This window comes from Prosopis cineraria, unplaced genomic scaffold (genome assembly GCF_029017545.1).
Source record: "Prosopis cineraria cultivar Desert tree isolate PC_DT_omini unplaced genomic scaffold, ASM2901754v1 PC1, whole genome shotgun sequence".
In the NCBI taxonomy this organism is placed as follows: domain Eukaryota; kingdom Viridiplantae; phylum Streptophyta; class Magnoliopsida; order Fabales; family Fabaceae; genus Prosopis; species Prosopis cineraria.
Genome location: NW_026555332.1, coordinates 42,073,490 through 42,089,483, shown reverse-complemented (window position 1 = coordinate 42,089,483; position 15,994 = coordinate 42,073,490). Strand labels below are relative to the sequence as shown.

The window sequence follows — 15,994 nt, the reverse complement described above, 5'->3', positions numbered from 1 at the left end:
TTAAAAATTTATTTTAAGTAGATTTTTAAAAAGACAAAATATTTGAATATATCATCAAATTTTAAATTAATTAAATAATAAATTATTTTTAAAAAAAATTAAAAATTATATTATAATTTTAAAATAAATAACTAATATTTATTTTTATTATAACCAAACATTAACTTTTTTAATAAAAAGAGGGGTTCCAACAAAAAAATCTTCTACCATCACAAAAAGTGTATTCCTAGATTTTTGCATCTAATTAAATTGTAGAAATATGATATAATAATCCACTGCCTGAACTTTTGAAAAAAAAAATTGTCATATTAAATTCACATTTTATTTGATCCTTAGCTTCTAGTCTAAAATTAATAATGTAAAAAATTCTAATTTTATACTATAAAAAAATGAAGGAATTTTTTGTTGAGTACATCGGAACAAGCAATGGGGAAAAGGAAAAAAAATATCCAATACTTAATCTCACTACTAATTGTGAAATTGTGAAAAATGATACATAAATGTCTATTTTTTATAAAATTTGTATTGAGTACATCTCCTTTTATAAAAGGGATAATTACTTGTTTAAAACAATTAATTACTCCTGGGTCATTATAAAATGGGCTTGGGAGTAATTAATTATTTTAAGTGAAAACTTAAAGTAATTCTTCTTTTATAAAATTTTTAAACTATTTAAAAATTACTGATTTTTTAATATTAAACAAACAAACCATAATTGATTTCCTAATAGCTTGAGGTAGTGGGCATATGAAAGTTAGTGAGTTTGAGAAGTACTAACTCGTTAGAGGTTATGATTATGAATCTGATTAAAGGTTGTTTGTTTCAGTTTTTATAATGAAAAAATTACTTATTTAAAAAAATCAGTAATTTTTTCATAAAATCTCTTTTTATAAAATTTCTAGAAATTTAATTTCTTTTCATGCTCACTACCTCTCAATGCCAAAATTTGTTTAGTCAATATCATTATACATATAAAAGTAAGGTTAAAGGCTACGAAAAGATACCACGTGTCTGTAACATCCCAATTTAAATTTTAATAGTTAATTTAGGTTAATAGAAATAAAAAAATAATATTTAGAGGTAAGAAAATTAGTAAGAGATGATTATTAAACCTAACTTAGGATATAATTCTAAAAAAAATTAATTAAATAAAAAAATTTAAAAAATAATTTAAAAAAATAAAAAAAGGAAGAAAACGTGCGGCCGCCTCAATAGTAACAATAGTAAAATAATAATAATAAAGAAAGAGAGAAAGAAGAGAGAGAAAAGAATAAAAAAATATGTGGGACCCACTGAATTTTTATAAAAACTCACATGTTCCTTCATTTCTTCATTCCTTCTTTCGTGCGTGAGCTGAGGCAGAGAGAGAGCATCTGTGAGCCAAATTCACCGGTGCTGGGTTTTAAGGTAAGAGTTTTTAATAGGATATTTAGGGTGTGATTTTAAGCTTTTCAAGACTAAGTAAGTATTCTAAAATTTTTTCATAGTCATCCTTCTTCTTTGGTTTCTGAGTTTGTAGTGGTAGAAAATTTAAGATCTGGAAGAGGGATGAATTTATGTTGAATAAATATTATTTTTGAGGTTGTTAGTAGTATAATAAATATTCTAGAGTATAAATTTATTGGTGATCTTTGAATTTGTGGCTTATGGATCAAATTCTAAATTAGATCTGAAAATATATGTTGATTTATTGAGGTTTAGATGATTATTTGGGACGAGAAATGAATTATTATGGTTATAGGATTATGATTCTAAGCTAGAGACTCAATTTTTAATTTTTGGGTATTTTAGGTACGAATTTATGAAATAAAAAGAAAATTTTGATAATAGAAATTAGTTTAGAAGTTGATTTTTAGATTATTAATGTTTATTGATAATTAAAAGAGGAGTTAAAAATTTTACTTAATAGTATTAACTATAGATTTGTATTAAGATTGAAATTAGGAATTATGTTATATTTTTAATTCTATTATTATAATTATTTTATTAGTTTCAAAAATTGAAACTAATATTTATAAATAATATGTTATTTTGTAGATTGTATTACTGGTGAAGATTGTGGTGAGAGAGAAATTTTAAGGAATAATTTATTGAAAAAGCCACAAGGTAACCATGCTTTTAATTTGTGATTAGTGTTACTTCATGTTAATTGGGTGATTATTGAGAAAATTATGAATTTTATAATATTGTATAATTGTGTAATATTATTATGAATTTGTTTAATTATTGTGGGAGGTGTTGGGAGACTTGCTATTATTGTTGTATTTATATGCCACGTGGTACGCCCCTATTGGAGCTCAATAGGTGGCTTGTAAGGGCTCGGGCTAATCTACCTTTGGCCGGGTAATTTAGCACCGAGTGAGGGCTACGGCTCGAGGTTAATGGAGGGATATAAGGATGGTTGTTTGTGTTTATTATAATATTTCTTATATTTGTTGGAATTATATTATTTTTAATTCTTACTTAGTAAGCACACACTTAACTGTTTGTATACACTATCATAAATTGGCTTTGTTTACTGGGACTTTTGAGTCTCATTATGTGGTTAACAATTTTCAGGAGAAGAGCCACGAGTGACACGTGGAGGAGTCCAGAGGCTTAGTGGTATAGATCCACCGTCTCTTTTGGGTATTTAATTTATGATTTATAATGTGTTATATTGCCAATATTAAGGCTTTTGTTTATTGTCAATTATATGAATATATAAATGTAATCATGCCTTTCAAACTATTTCTATTTTTAGTACAATTTGGATGACTGTAATTTTAATATTTGGTTTACTTTGGATTGGTTAAAATGGCATGATTATAAGGCCAAATAACTGGCTTGTGTTGAAAATTTATTAAATTGCTTATTTTACTGTTGGGAGTATAAGGATGAACAAATGTGATTTAGTTTACTTGTTGGGAGTATAAGGATGGACAAATGTGATTTAGCCTAATGGCATGTGGGAGGTAGAAATTTATCTGAAATGTTATAGTGTGTGAGTTGAAGCCAATTATAAAATATTTTATATCGAAATTATTGATATAAAAATGTGTTGGGTGGCTGTAACCCAACTATGGTTGAGTTAAATTATTTAAAAAAAAATTTGGTGTTTTTAGTGTCCATTTTTAGGCTTGCTGTAATTTTGTGTTTCGGGATGCTTTTCCTATAATTCTGTGCTCCGGAGTTAGGTTTGGGGCTAGGCTCCGTATGAGTTATTGTTTTCTTAATGTATATAAAATATATTATTTAAGTTTGGAGTTAGGTGCGACATGAATTATTATTTTTTAGATGTATTAAAAAATAAATCATTTCATTATACATATAAAAGTAGGGTTAAAGGTTGGGAGAGAATATCACGTGTCCTTTTTAGGTTTGCTGTAATTCTGTGCTTCAGAATGCCTTTCCTATAATTTTGTGCTCCAGAGTTAGATTTAAGGTTAGGCTTGAGATGATTTATTATTTTTTTAATGTATATAAAATATATAATTTAGGTTTAAAGTTAGGTGCGGGATGAATTATTATTTTTTAGATGTATTAAAAAATAAATTTTATCTATTTCAAATCCAAATTTGGTCATATTTGAATTCAAATTACCACTTATATATTTAAAATTTAGAAAAAAAAAATGTGTTTACAATTTTCTATTTGTCCTTGTGATTTTCAAAAATTTCAAAGCAGTTTAAATATTTGCTAAAAATTAAGGTTTATATGATCAATCATATAATAAATTTGAATAAAAAATTATTGATATACCTTGGGTGATTTTCCTAAATTTCAATCATATAATAAAGTGTATGTATATCTATTTGAAATTTGAATATATAGGTTTTAGTTATGGAATAAAATATTATTAAATACTAAAATTTAAAATTACTCAAAATAATTACTTATGCTAAATATGATTCAAATTTATGAAGAAATAGTAACTATAATTTCAAAGCTTGATTTTGTTTTGAATTTTGAATTTAAAATTACTCACAATAATTATTTATGATAACCAATGATTATATTAGATTAGCAATTTAAATTCAAATTTCCTCTAACAAAACATTATATCAATTATAAATAAGTGTATTTGGCTACAATTTCATTCCATACTTCTAGCTTCAACTAATTCATGTATAATTCATGCTCTTTTTTATAGGGTAATCAAATTTTTGTGAGTTATGAAATTATCTATTTGTTCATTAGTTATTCCTCATTGTTGTAAATTTTTCTTAGCTTCTCCAATTTTTCAAGTAAATTGTTCGACATATCGTACCTATCCACAAGCACCTAACTCCAACATCCACACACTATTTGGTATCTGTAAAGCTAATGCCATTGCAATTGTTGATTACGCAACATTTTCCCTTGCTTATAAATTCAATCTCAATCTTATTGTAACTTTTTTTAGTAACTGTCTCCAATTGGCATACATAAAAGGAGCCTAAAGATGAATTTGCTAAATATGTGAATAATCTAACCCTGTCTTTAGATTTATTATGGTTGGCATCAAATCTTAGTTGGCTCAAATTTTGTATTTTTCATGGTTTTCTATTTTTTTTTTGGAATAATGTCTAAGCTTATTGAGATATTGTAGTTCACACGATGGCAATAATATTCCATTGCAATATAGGTTTCCGTCTCAATCCCAACAAGCTAATAGATAGCTACTAATTTTCTATTACTAAAACATGTTATGGTTAGATGACAATTAACTTTTGGATTGAGAATCACCCAAAATTAACTCTACTTGAAGGACAAAGAAGGCTCCATTAAGTAAGGATGCTCATGTAATTAGCTAAGTGTCATAAGGAGCAAGGAGAAAGCGAAAAGCATATGAAACAGTACATAATCATTTTGGAAGAAACTTAGACCATTTGCTATAATAAGAAGGGTAAGAATGTTGATAGTTTTATTGCATGTTAAAGTCATCACTTGAGAGGTAGAAGGCCAAGCCATTGGATTAGTGTTATCATTTGTATACAAATGAAGCTAATCCCAGTCATATCTAATGACTAATTTGAAGGCAAGCTAGGTAACAGACACCCAACCTCTCTTGAGTATTTAATTGAAACATCCACATTGTTGAATAACAGTATTTTTTGTTGTTTATGAAAGGCAAAAGTGAAATTCAAGCCAAAGTAATTTTTTCAATATTCTGAGTGTCTTCTTTGCAATTTTTCTACTTCAGAAGACAATTTGTTTATTAATTTTTAGACTAGTTCAAGATAATATTTTAAATATTAATATATATATATATATATATAAATTAATAGAGTAGCTAAAAGATACATAGTTTCTAATTTCTAATTTTAAATTTTAAAATATGTAAATAATGTAAATAAAATTTTCTATTTAAATGGCAATATTTTTAATTAGATGAAATGAGGCAAGGTTAGATTCGATACTCTTCCTCAATTTTCTTTTTTAGGGTGCCTTTTTAGTGATTGATTTTAAATTGGATTGAGGATTATGTGATTAATTAAAAAAACTACTCTAGGTAATTTGTTTTGATTTTATTGTAATTACCTAAAATAATAATAATATCATCCTATATCAATCTAAAATATTATTTTACATAACTATAGCCGACTAAATGTTACAAATATTAATATTAAGATTCAGATCTAAATATATTAGGGAATCAATTTAGATTTTCGTTAAGATTTTGAATTTTTTTTATTTCTATAATTTGATTATGTGGTTTCAACGTTAATAATATGCTATTTTTAAATTAATTATTTTTTTGAAAAATATTTAAATAGTATAATCTAATATGTAGGTTGATTTTGATTTAATTATTATATAATATAATTAATTTTTAATTTTTAAAAATTATGTTTCTAATTATCTTCAAAAATATAATTGTATTATATAATTATTATTCATGTTGGATTTAAGATTAGTAAAATATTTAGATTTAAAATTTAAATATGTAGACGAGATAAGTTAATGGTGCAAAACATTATCGCAGTCATGTATCATTGGTAAAATGATTTTGCCAAATTAATCATATCTTCTAGAAGTATTTAAAATTTAGACAAAACTGTAATTTGAGTAAGATATTTTTTTATAAGATAATTTGAGTGGGATATGTTAATAATCATATCGGTCAACATATTCAGTTATTTTAGATTTTCAACATAATGTACTTAATAATAAAAAAGACTTTAGGTTTAAATTTTAAGCTAGAGAAGTTAATAAATAATGATTAGATAAAATTTTTAATTTTAATTCAAACTTTTTTTGTATAAATATTATCCTAATTATGATTAAATGGTATATTACCTGCTATTTTCATAAACTTGTGAGGACAGAGAGATGTGTTAATAAAATTTTAATAGTCAATAAATAAGATATGTGATATATATGTTATCCTAAATAAAATAGTCAATAAAAAATAATTATAAATAAAATATTTAAAATTAAGTATTCTTATATTAAATCTAATTCCATGCATTTCATTTTTAAAGTGTGTTGAAAAATGATATTTTTAAATCTACTATGTTAAAACTAATTGCACACATTCATATAAGAATTAAGAATTAGAGTAGTATTTGAAATTTCCTACTTAAATATATAGGTCTACATAAAAGAAAACAACTTGTGACAATTTACAATAATAAAAATAAGAACAATAATAATTTATCCAATTGAATTTATAACCTCCCGTGTTATCCATAACAAAACTAATTTGAAGGAAAATCACTATATGTTTTTTACCCTAATATTAAATAACTGAATAGGGATTATTTTTAGAAAAAATTATGTTAAAGTCTTACATAAAAAAATAAGTTTATTAACAACTGAACTAAGGCCATTGACAACACAACAGCCTTAGCTTAATTGTTAATAGATCTTATGATAATTAATTTTATTGTGTAAGACTTGGATGTAATTTTTTCTTATTTTTATTACTTTCATGAATGGACAAGGCTAAACATGGGTTTATTTTATGGTTTAAAGTCAAAAAGAAAAATCATTTAAAAATTGACTATGGGGGTTGATAAAATACAATATGAATTATATTATGTAGTAAGAGAGAAAGATAAAAAAATACAATATGAATTATATTATGTAGTAAAGAGAGAAAGATAAAAAAATAGGTAAAAATCATCCATTGTCATACAATAGTTACACTTGTAAGTAGGCCATTACACTCATGATGGTACAATAATTTTTCAATTTTACTTGTACTCATTATATTTTTTTTAAAATCTTCTAGAGTTTGTCTTCAGATCAACATAGAAGGAAGAGGTACAACTACAAATACATATGTTTTTAGGTGTCAAAACAAGAATTTAACAACAATGATTTTAATCATATAGTATATCAATTAAATAATATTATTTATATTATATGTTTAATAGTGTTTTTTATATTAGCTAATCAAACAATATGTTCATTGATTTAATGGTAATTTTTTTAATTGATAATTTTATTTAATTAGTAAATATTTTGATTTGAAATTCAAATATTAATCCGAGATAAGTTAACAATGAAAAAAAATAGCAATTAAATATCTAAAAAATTCTCAAAGCTGTGTATCTTTGGAAAAATAATTTTTCCAAAATTAATCATATCTTTTAGAAGTATTTGAAATTTTTGAAATACTATAATTTGAGTAAGATAAGTTAATAATATCAATCAATATATTCAACCATTTTGAATGGTCAAAATAAGGTAATTAATAAAAACAGGCTTTAATTTTAACTTTCTAATTTTTAGCACAATAACTTAAAGGAAAAGTGACAATAAAATCATTTTGAATTATATAAATAACATTTTAGTCCCTCAAAATGTCATAATTTTTTGAAGTTTTTAAGAACTTTTTCGTTATTAAGAAATTAATGTAAATAATCAAATTACCCTTAATTCAAATATTAATTGTCATTCACAAATTTTGTTTCAAGATTCATAAATTTTCTTCTTAAAATTCGCAAGAATTCAACAACACAGGCAAGTTTGAATTAAAAAAATTTGGTCATTTATATTAATTTCTTAATTCTTAATGATAGAAAAGTCCCTCAAGATTTCAAGGGAATCATGGCATTTTGAGGAACCAAAATGTCATTTATATAATTCAAAGGTATTTTATTATCATTTTTCCTAACTTAAAATTTTAATATTTAGTTATTTGATATTATTGATAGTATTAATTCAAAGTGTCCTCTCGCATAAATATTATACCAATTATAAATAAATGGTATGGATCTATCTATTTCATTTCACACTTTTAGCTTTGATTAATATTTATAACATTAAAGAGCCTATTTTGTCTATGCACCTTGGCTGGTGCTTTTACTATTTTGCATTTATCCATTCTTTTTTTATAAGCCTTTAGTTATATATTGGGATGTAATGTTTCACATGTATTATTAGAGGTTGGTAATATGGGTGGTGGCACTATTTTAAGGTCAATAGCTCAAAAACATGTTCAAAACTAAACAAGTGGTGGTGATTTTTTCACAAATGTGAAAATGTGGGTGATCATGCAACGACAACTCAATTGAGATGAAAAATTTGTGCAGCATGGCATTTGCTTTGGATAGCAGTGATGATAAAGTTATATCGAATATAGTGAAATGCGTGAAGACGAAAGAATAAACATGCGTGATGTGGAGTTTGTTTATGTTGTGTTTTAATTGAATGTCTTCTTAAATTCATCTATCAATGCTCTTCATGATATATTTTCTTGATTATTTTCAAGTGTGTGACCAAAGGACATGATAGGGTTAAAACTGTATTTTATATTTATTTACATGAACTAACTATTTGGATAATCCATGGTGATAAACATATATCCTGGATTTCCTTAACAATATCTATAATTCTTCATATTTTAAAGATAAGGCTATCATAGCCCTACTTTGGTTGTGATTGAAAACATAAATAAGTACATGATATCCTTGCTCCCTAAAGAGAAAATTGTATACTTGGGTTCTTATAATGTTGTGAAAGATGATTGGGATATGAATTTACTTAATAAGTTGCACTCTATAAATTTTTTAAATTCAATTACAATGACAAGCCTCCCAAATCATGAAATAAGGCTAAATGTAAGTGCCTTAATTATTTTAATGCAAAATAGTGATAAGTTTATGAGGTTATACAAATATACATGTCTCATAGTTTTACGAATTGAAAAATATGTTATTGAGGCCCAAGAATATCTAGGCCAATTATAGGAATAGAAGTATGTATACCATGTTTTGCTATGTGTCCATCTGATTTCAGGTTACTATTTACTATGAGGAAGTAATTTTTTCATTATGTTAGCCTTTGCAATGATCATTAATAAGAGCCAGGGCTAGAGTCTGTGCCATGGTACCCACCTTGTCCTATTTTCATCCATGACCAGTTATACTTTGCTATTTCTTATGTTTAAAGAAGGGAGGGTTTAAAAATATTAATTCTTGATGAGGGTGATTGATCCATGAATAGAATTTCTAATGTTGTTTATATGAAATTTTTTGATAATTTCATAGTTAACCTGTTTCTCATCATATCCATTCACACTATATGCATTTAGTTTTTACCATTCCATTTTCTTAACACTAACATGCATATTTAATATTAAAGACAATAATTATATAAACCCTACTATATATACAATGATATGAAGAAAGTGTCTGTTACAAGTTATTTTTTGAAAAAAATTTCTATAAAATTAACACTTATTTATAAAAGTTGTAGTACAAAACCTGTGCATTGCACGGGTACTTTACTAGTTGGATTGTTAATCTTAGATACATTTGTTGAGAAGATAATGGTGTGACAGATTTCATTACGAAATATGCCCTAATGTTGCCAGCTGGCCTATATTTTCTACCCTTGATGGCAACTCACTCCTTTCTTTCTTGTATTATATTGTAGGGTGGTTGTATTTTATTAGCTTTCCTTGCTCATGTATAAAAAAATAGCTAAATTATGCTTTTGATCCTTTAATTTTATATAAAATTTTAATTGGATCTCTTAATTTTAAAGTCCTTTTTTAATCTTTGAACCCAGTGACGAACCCAAAAAAATTAATTCATCGGGGAAAATTTTATGTTTAAAAATATTATATTTTTTAAGAAAAATATATAATTTTAAATGTTTATTAAATTACATTAAATATGAAATTTATTAAAATTAAATACTAAAGAACAATTCATAAAATATAAAATTATAATAATATGAAAATTGTAACGTCTTTATACAATAATGGTTTTCATAAATACTAAAAAATAATATTGTATTTAATTTTATTATTTACTAAATAAAATTTATTTATTTCCCTTTGTACATTAGAGGAAAAAATTTCAGACAATTTTTTCATTTAAATAATTAAATAAATTTATTCTTTAAATTATTCTTCCCTCCGTTCAAAACAATTTTTATTTAAGATTATCATACATAAATAATTATCTAGATTAAATGAATTCTATAGGAGTCAAAATTTATGAGGCAAATGATTAATTTTTTTAAAAAAAAGTGGGGGCAAATGAAAATTTTCAAGGAATCTAATTGAAATTTTTGGAGCATAATATATAATTTTCTCTTTATCTAGCGGGGGCAATTGCCCCTTCTAGCATATGTAGGTCCGTCTCTGCTTTGACTTTAACATCATTAATATTAAATAATTATTTTTATATTAATTATTATTATTTAAAAAAATAAACTTAATATGTCTAACATTTAATAATATTTTATTAATATTTAAAAATTAAATGTAAAATTTCTTGTAATAAAATTAATGGTGTTAAAGGTTAGAGAACTAAAAATATTTTATAAAATTAAAAAATCCAAATGAAATATTGGATAATATTAAAGGACTGAAGGTATATTTTAATTAAAAAACAAAAAGGACTATTTCTCTCAAACCTGAAAAAAATAATTCAAATTGTTCAAAAATTATTTTAGTTTTCATATTTGCTCCTTATAAATATTGTGAATATTAAAAACATATTTCATCTGTAATAAAGAAAAAATGGTATTTTTTATATATAGTAATTAATACTTTATAATCTCTTACAAATTAAGTTAGATTTTGTACCATTAATCTTTCCTCTAAAAAAAAAAAAAGCAGAGGGAGTAACTCAGGATATTAATATATTGCTTCAAACTAGATTTGGCAGATATATCAGTATAAACTTTAACAATATATTATATATAATTAAAGTTATATTAAATAAATTATTTAAAGCTCAAATAATGCGAATTTCTTTTATATTCAGTGGAATTTACAAAAAAGAAAATTTCTGGCTGACATTACCTTTTGAATAATGGTATTTTATTTTTGGCCTTTTATTTTCATTTTCTAACAAAGTGTTCCCGTTTTTTTTTTTTTAACCAATGGAAAATTAAGCAGTTGAGGTGACACCGAACTTTCACCGTTCCCTCTCCTCCCATTTGTGCACTGCAAAGAATGATTACATGTAAAAATGAAAAAAAAAATGAATAAAATTAAAATACCTATATTATTTATTTATCATTTTATTCATGTAGTTAATTAATTGAATAAAAACAGAAAATAAAATAAAATATTCCAAGATTTTTACTTAAAAGTAACGTTAGCATTTGATTCCCTTAAATTTATCATCACGAACCATTACCAGGACCATGAGGCCATTACATGATGTCATGGCCCTATAACGCTCGCAAGATAGTACCATTGTCGATATAAATAATATACCAGAATCAATAGCAGTGGGCCTGGGTCACAGGGATGCTGAAGCACCTTTATCCAGCCTTGAAAATTGTTCTAGCTTGTTTTGTTTTGTATGTTATCTCAGTATCAATTAGCCTTCGGACTGATGGTTGATAAATAGCCATAATTACATAACGTTTATTTCCAATAACTGTTTCTGGTAAAACAACATGCAAATTTAATATCCTCAAAACTCGCAAAATACTTGACAAAATAAAAATATAATAATCTTTCCTGCAGATTGAAAAGGATCGCTATAGAACTATAGAATTATACTTATTTGTTGAACAATCTTCCCAACAGGCAACAAGAAGCGGCATCCCATTGGCAATTGAGGCGGAGAACACCATCAATGATTTACAGCCAATTATGCATTAAAATATAAAATACAAAATTTCTAATTTGGCATATTCCAGCTAAAATATGAAGACAACACTATCATGTACTCTGGACTTTTGATTTTGAGCAACGCATTCTGAAATCCACATTAGGTTCCGAATCTCCTGCTCCCTTAACCTCATATATGCAAAAAACACAGCATAATGGAACTGCCAAATAGACGAAACAGGGCAGTTCAGAATAGAGTAGGACTTACCCAGACAATGTGAAATTATTCCTTCAGGACCTATAAAAGATCCATTGGTGCTATTCCTTTTCTAACTAATACTCGACTGAAGCCAGAAATACCAGTACCCATAGAAAAAGTGAAATACAAACCTGTTGATCAAACGCTAAGCAAAGCCTCTTCACCTCCTCCTCATAGAATGCCTTGTCAAGCATCTGCCTCTCTCCATACGACAATTTAGCAAATATAGACTGATGAGGGGGATATTTTTCCATCACTGCACGAACCTAAACCAGCAATCAAAACTGGGATCTCAGGCCCAAAACAGCATCACAATTAAAGCCATCAAGTAGAAATATAAGTGTCTCCAGCCCACTATTATAATGATTGGCAATACAAAGAATAGATACAGAAAGAGTGACAGTGAACTATACAAAGAAGGCCGTGAAATCAATGGCCAAAATCAAGTAAAAATTACAAATGGAAAAGGGAAAAAAAAAAAATCGCAGAACATTCCACTTAGATCCACCGATGAAACTACTCAAACCATCACCCAGTTGAGATGCAAAATATACCTGATCAATGTCTTCACAGACAGCAAGGTCCTCATGACCATAAGGGAACCCGATCAAGTCAGCCATTAGCCAAAAAATCATTCCAAAGCAACACATATACTTCCATTTTCAACAATAAAATTAGATCAGAACTTACAGCAAACCAAAATTAGAGTATAATTTCCTACGATCATCTCTAGTGAGTTCAGTACCAATGCTGCCAATAGTGAAAAAGTGAAAAACATCAAAATCAGTGATAAAAATATCTAAAGTGATAAAATTATGTAAAACCCTAACTTCAACTACCTATTTATGGTAATATTCACAGCCCTTCTATCAGCCTCAAAAGCTAGAAGTTCAGACATGATTTCAGATGTGGCACCACCAAGTTTCTATCCAAATACAATATCGAAATTCATTAAACCACAAAAAATGGGAAAAGAGGGAACACGTCTATAGAGTATTGAAAAACGCTCTTGTGCACTCACCTGACAAAATTTGTAAAAGTCTTCAAGATATGCCTTATAAAGAGTGTTCCTCATTATTTCAATGTTCATATCATCCAGGTCCTAGAAAGAAATCATACACAAGAAGTAAGAGCAATCAGCAGAAGTCCATGAGCATGCATCCAGGAAATTGCCAGCTCTGCAATGATATATAAAGCAACGTGGATGAAGCTCAAAATTGAGCTTCCTTTATTTTAATTGAATGTGCTTGATCAATTTAAATCAGTTCAACACATTTATAGACCTATACATGTACATGTGATTTCTAGAAAAATGTGAGGATGTAGAATTTTCATCAATACAAGCGCTGAGAGCAAGCTATCAGAAATTTCTTGACCACCTTATTGAAGTAAAACTACTTTTATTACAACAAATGAGATGTGAAGAAGGCGATTCAGAATATAAAAAATGTTCCCAATTTTGCCATAGACCAAAAATCTCTTGAAAAATTTAAGAGCAATAAGAATTTAGGTAGCCATATTAACCTCTGATGTAATGCAGTCAGAGAAGTATGGGGCAAGAGGAGTGTCCACAAGCACCAGCCTGTAAAGCTCCCGCATATTCTGAGAAACTGCTAGACTAGCAATGCTGGAGAGAACCAAAATCTAATTATAATTATGGGCACTTACACAGTTATGGTTCCAAACTAAGTATTGAAATTATTATACCTGTCAAACATGCCCAGTGGATGACATTTCTCTAATAATTCTTGAACGTCTCTTTCATGCAACGTGCCAGTGACAATCAAAACGACATTGTCTATCATGTGACCATAGCTGCAGGAAAAAAAAACAAAAGGCATATTGGTGTCTGTTTTCCCCTTTTACTCTGCTTTATCTAGGAAAAAGATTTCTTAAATAGAAAGGACATGCAGCAGAAAATTTATCAACCCAATCCCAATCCGATTAGAATCAAATTTTCCACAAAAGATTTAAGCAAGTTTCCAAAAATCTTGGCTAGTTCCTTAGTGATTGAGGTTTCCATGATTTGGTATTAACACATAAATCACCTCGTAACAATCTGGTGTGTCTAAATTTTACAAGAATATTTATCATTTATATCTCAAATTTTATATATATCAACATTTATAAGATTCAAAAGAATTACAACGAAAAAAATAATAGTAGATATGAGAGATTGGAAAGAAAATTGAAGTTGACGTACGTGATGTACTCTAAAAAGTTTGACACGGGTTCTGTGGCTTGGCACAACATGTGCTTATAGTCATCCACCAGTTTAAGAGTACATTTCTCCACAATTGTGGTTGTATGCAATGGAGAAGGCTCTGTAAAAGGTAAATCATCAACATAAACAAGTGATTTTAAGCTCTTGAATACTCTTTGATTGCACACAGGTACCTTCTATTAGATGTGATTCTATTCAAAGCACGGTTGGGTACTAAATGTGAGCATCTCTCCTATAAAGGATTTAAATCTATTCCATACATTGTGAAAGATTAGCCCCTTTCACTAGATCCAACCCCCTCTTGAATACTTTAATAGAATAGAAAACACTGAGCAGAAAAAGAGATAATATCTCAATTGATGGGAAAATCAAAACTAGGATCTGGTAGTTTCATTTCTATTCAAAAGTTTTATCACGAGAGATGTCTTATCTTCCGTCCCGTACAAACAAGTACAAGCTCTTTAAGCAGGACACATAAGGAAAAGAAACAATGTGAGCAAAAGTACCCGCCAAGGACACAAGTCTTCCCTCAACAACGGATGAAGGAACGGAGTCCATGGAAATAATAGTTCAAAATCTCAGTTACATAAAATTAGAAGTAAACAAGTTCTCAGCGAAGTTGGGCAAAAAGCATCCATCACCATGAATGGTCTCGTGATGTCGTCATTGAAGTTGTATAAAGGCAATTGACTCTATACAGATCTCTAGAACTGATGAAGAGTATAAAAGACAGAAATTCACCGTAACAAGAAAACGAAGTGGGGGGAGTAAACAACGAGAATCATCAACATCTTAACAAATAGCTATTTTAACTTGAAATTGAAAAAAAGAAAGAAAGAATCAATCAAAAAGCCACTTGCCTAATTTGAAGTTTAATTCACTCTAGTTCCAGTTTAGATAAAATCTTAAGTGGAAGACAATGAGAAACAAAAAGTTAAAATTGCTATAGTGGACCAAAAAAAAATTTGAATTCAATCCTCCAACGCACCATTCTGCAGGTAAGGACAGTACTCGGTAGCAGAAAGATGCATTTTAATATCGTCAAGGGTCTCACATTGACACAAATTGTTGTAATCGGCGGCGGTCAGCAACCCAGCACGGTGTCCTCGCACGATAGCCTCCAGGTAACCGCCGTGAATGTTGAAAGTAAGAGCTTCAAAGCCGTACATCTTCACAAGACGATGACGTGATCGGCTGGTTGCAGATCTGAGTTGAATTGCAGGAATTGATGGACGTAATGAAGCCAGGGGATCGAGAACGAGAACGCGCCCCGGGAAGAAAGGAAATCAACAGGCGAAAAAGAAAATGATGAAAATAAAATAATTTTATTTTTCTTTTTCTTTTGTTTTTAAATCGGATAACTTATAAGGCACTGGGCTCCAGCTGGAGGCTATGACATGATGGACCAATGCAACCCAACCAAAGGCGCCCATTGAGTCCAAAGCTTTATGTAATGGATCCAACGACCAACAAGAACGGATTGATAATGTATGATACAGCGTATGGATACATTATTGTA

General features: G+C 27.8%; 1 protein-coding gene across 2 annotated transcripts; it reads right to left on the bottom strand.

The window, feature by feature from the left end:
• Positions 1-11,867: 11,867 nt before the first annotated feature.
• LOC129285163 (V-type proton ATPase subunit d2-like) lies at positions 11,868-15,789 on the bottom strand. 2 transcript variants are annotated; one of them, XM_054921799.1, is made up of 10 exons: positions 15,464-15,789; positions 14,455-14,575; positions 13,959-14,066; positions 13,776-13,878; positions 13,273-13,353; positions 13,091-13,176; positions 12,939-13,001; positions 12,806-12,851; positions 12,383-12,517; positions 11,868-12,213 (listed from the first exon to the last, which is right to left on the bottom strand). In XM_054921799.1, the coding sequence occupies exons 1-10, from the start codon at positions 15,642-15,644 to the stop codon at positions 12,082-12,084; spliced, it is 1,056 nt and encodes a 351-aa protein (XP_054777774.1). In that variant the 5' UTR covers positions 15,645-15,789; the 3' UTR covers positions 11,868-12,081. The 2 variants fall into 2 exon arrangements, with proteins under 2 accessions (XP_054777774.1, XP_054777064.1); XM_054921089.1 differs by lacking the exons at positions 12,806-12,851; positions 12,939-13,001; positions 13,091-13,176.
• Positions 15,790-15,994: the final 205 nt, after the last annotated feature.

Excerpts from the sequence above, each read along its gene's own strand:
- LOC129285163 (XM_054921799.1), bottom strand. The coding sequence starts at position 15,644 with ATGTACGGCTTTGAAGCTCTTACTTTCAACATTCACGGCGGTTACCTG. Across the intron at positions 14,576-15,463 it reads CTGTCCTTACCTGCAGAATG|AGCCTTCTCCATTGCATACA; the intron begins GTGCGTTGGAGG and ends TACCTTTTACAG. Across the intron at positions 13,002-13,090 it reads GTGAATATTACCATAAATAG|CATTGGTACTGAACTCACTA; the intron begins GTAGTTGAAGTT and ends CACTATTGGCAG.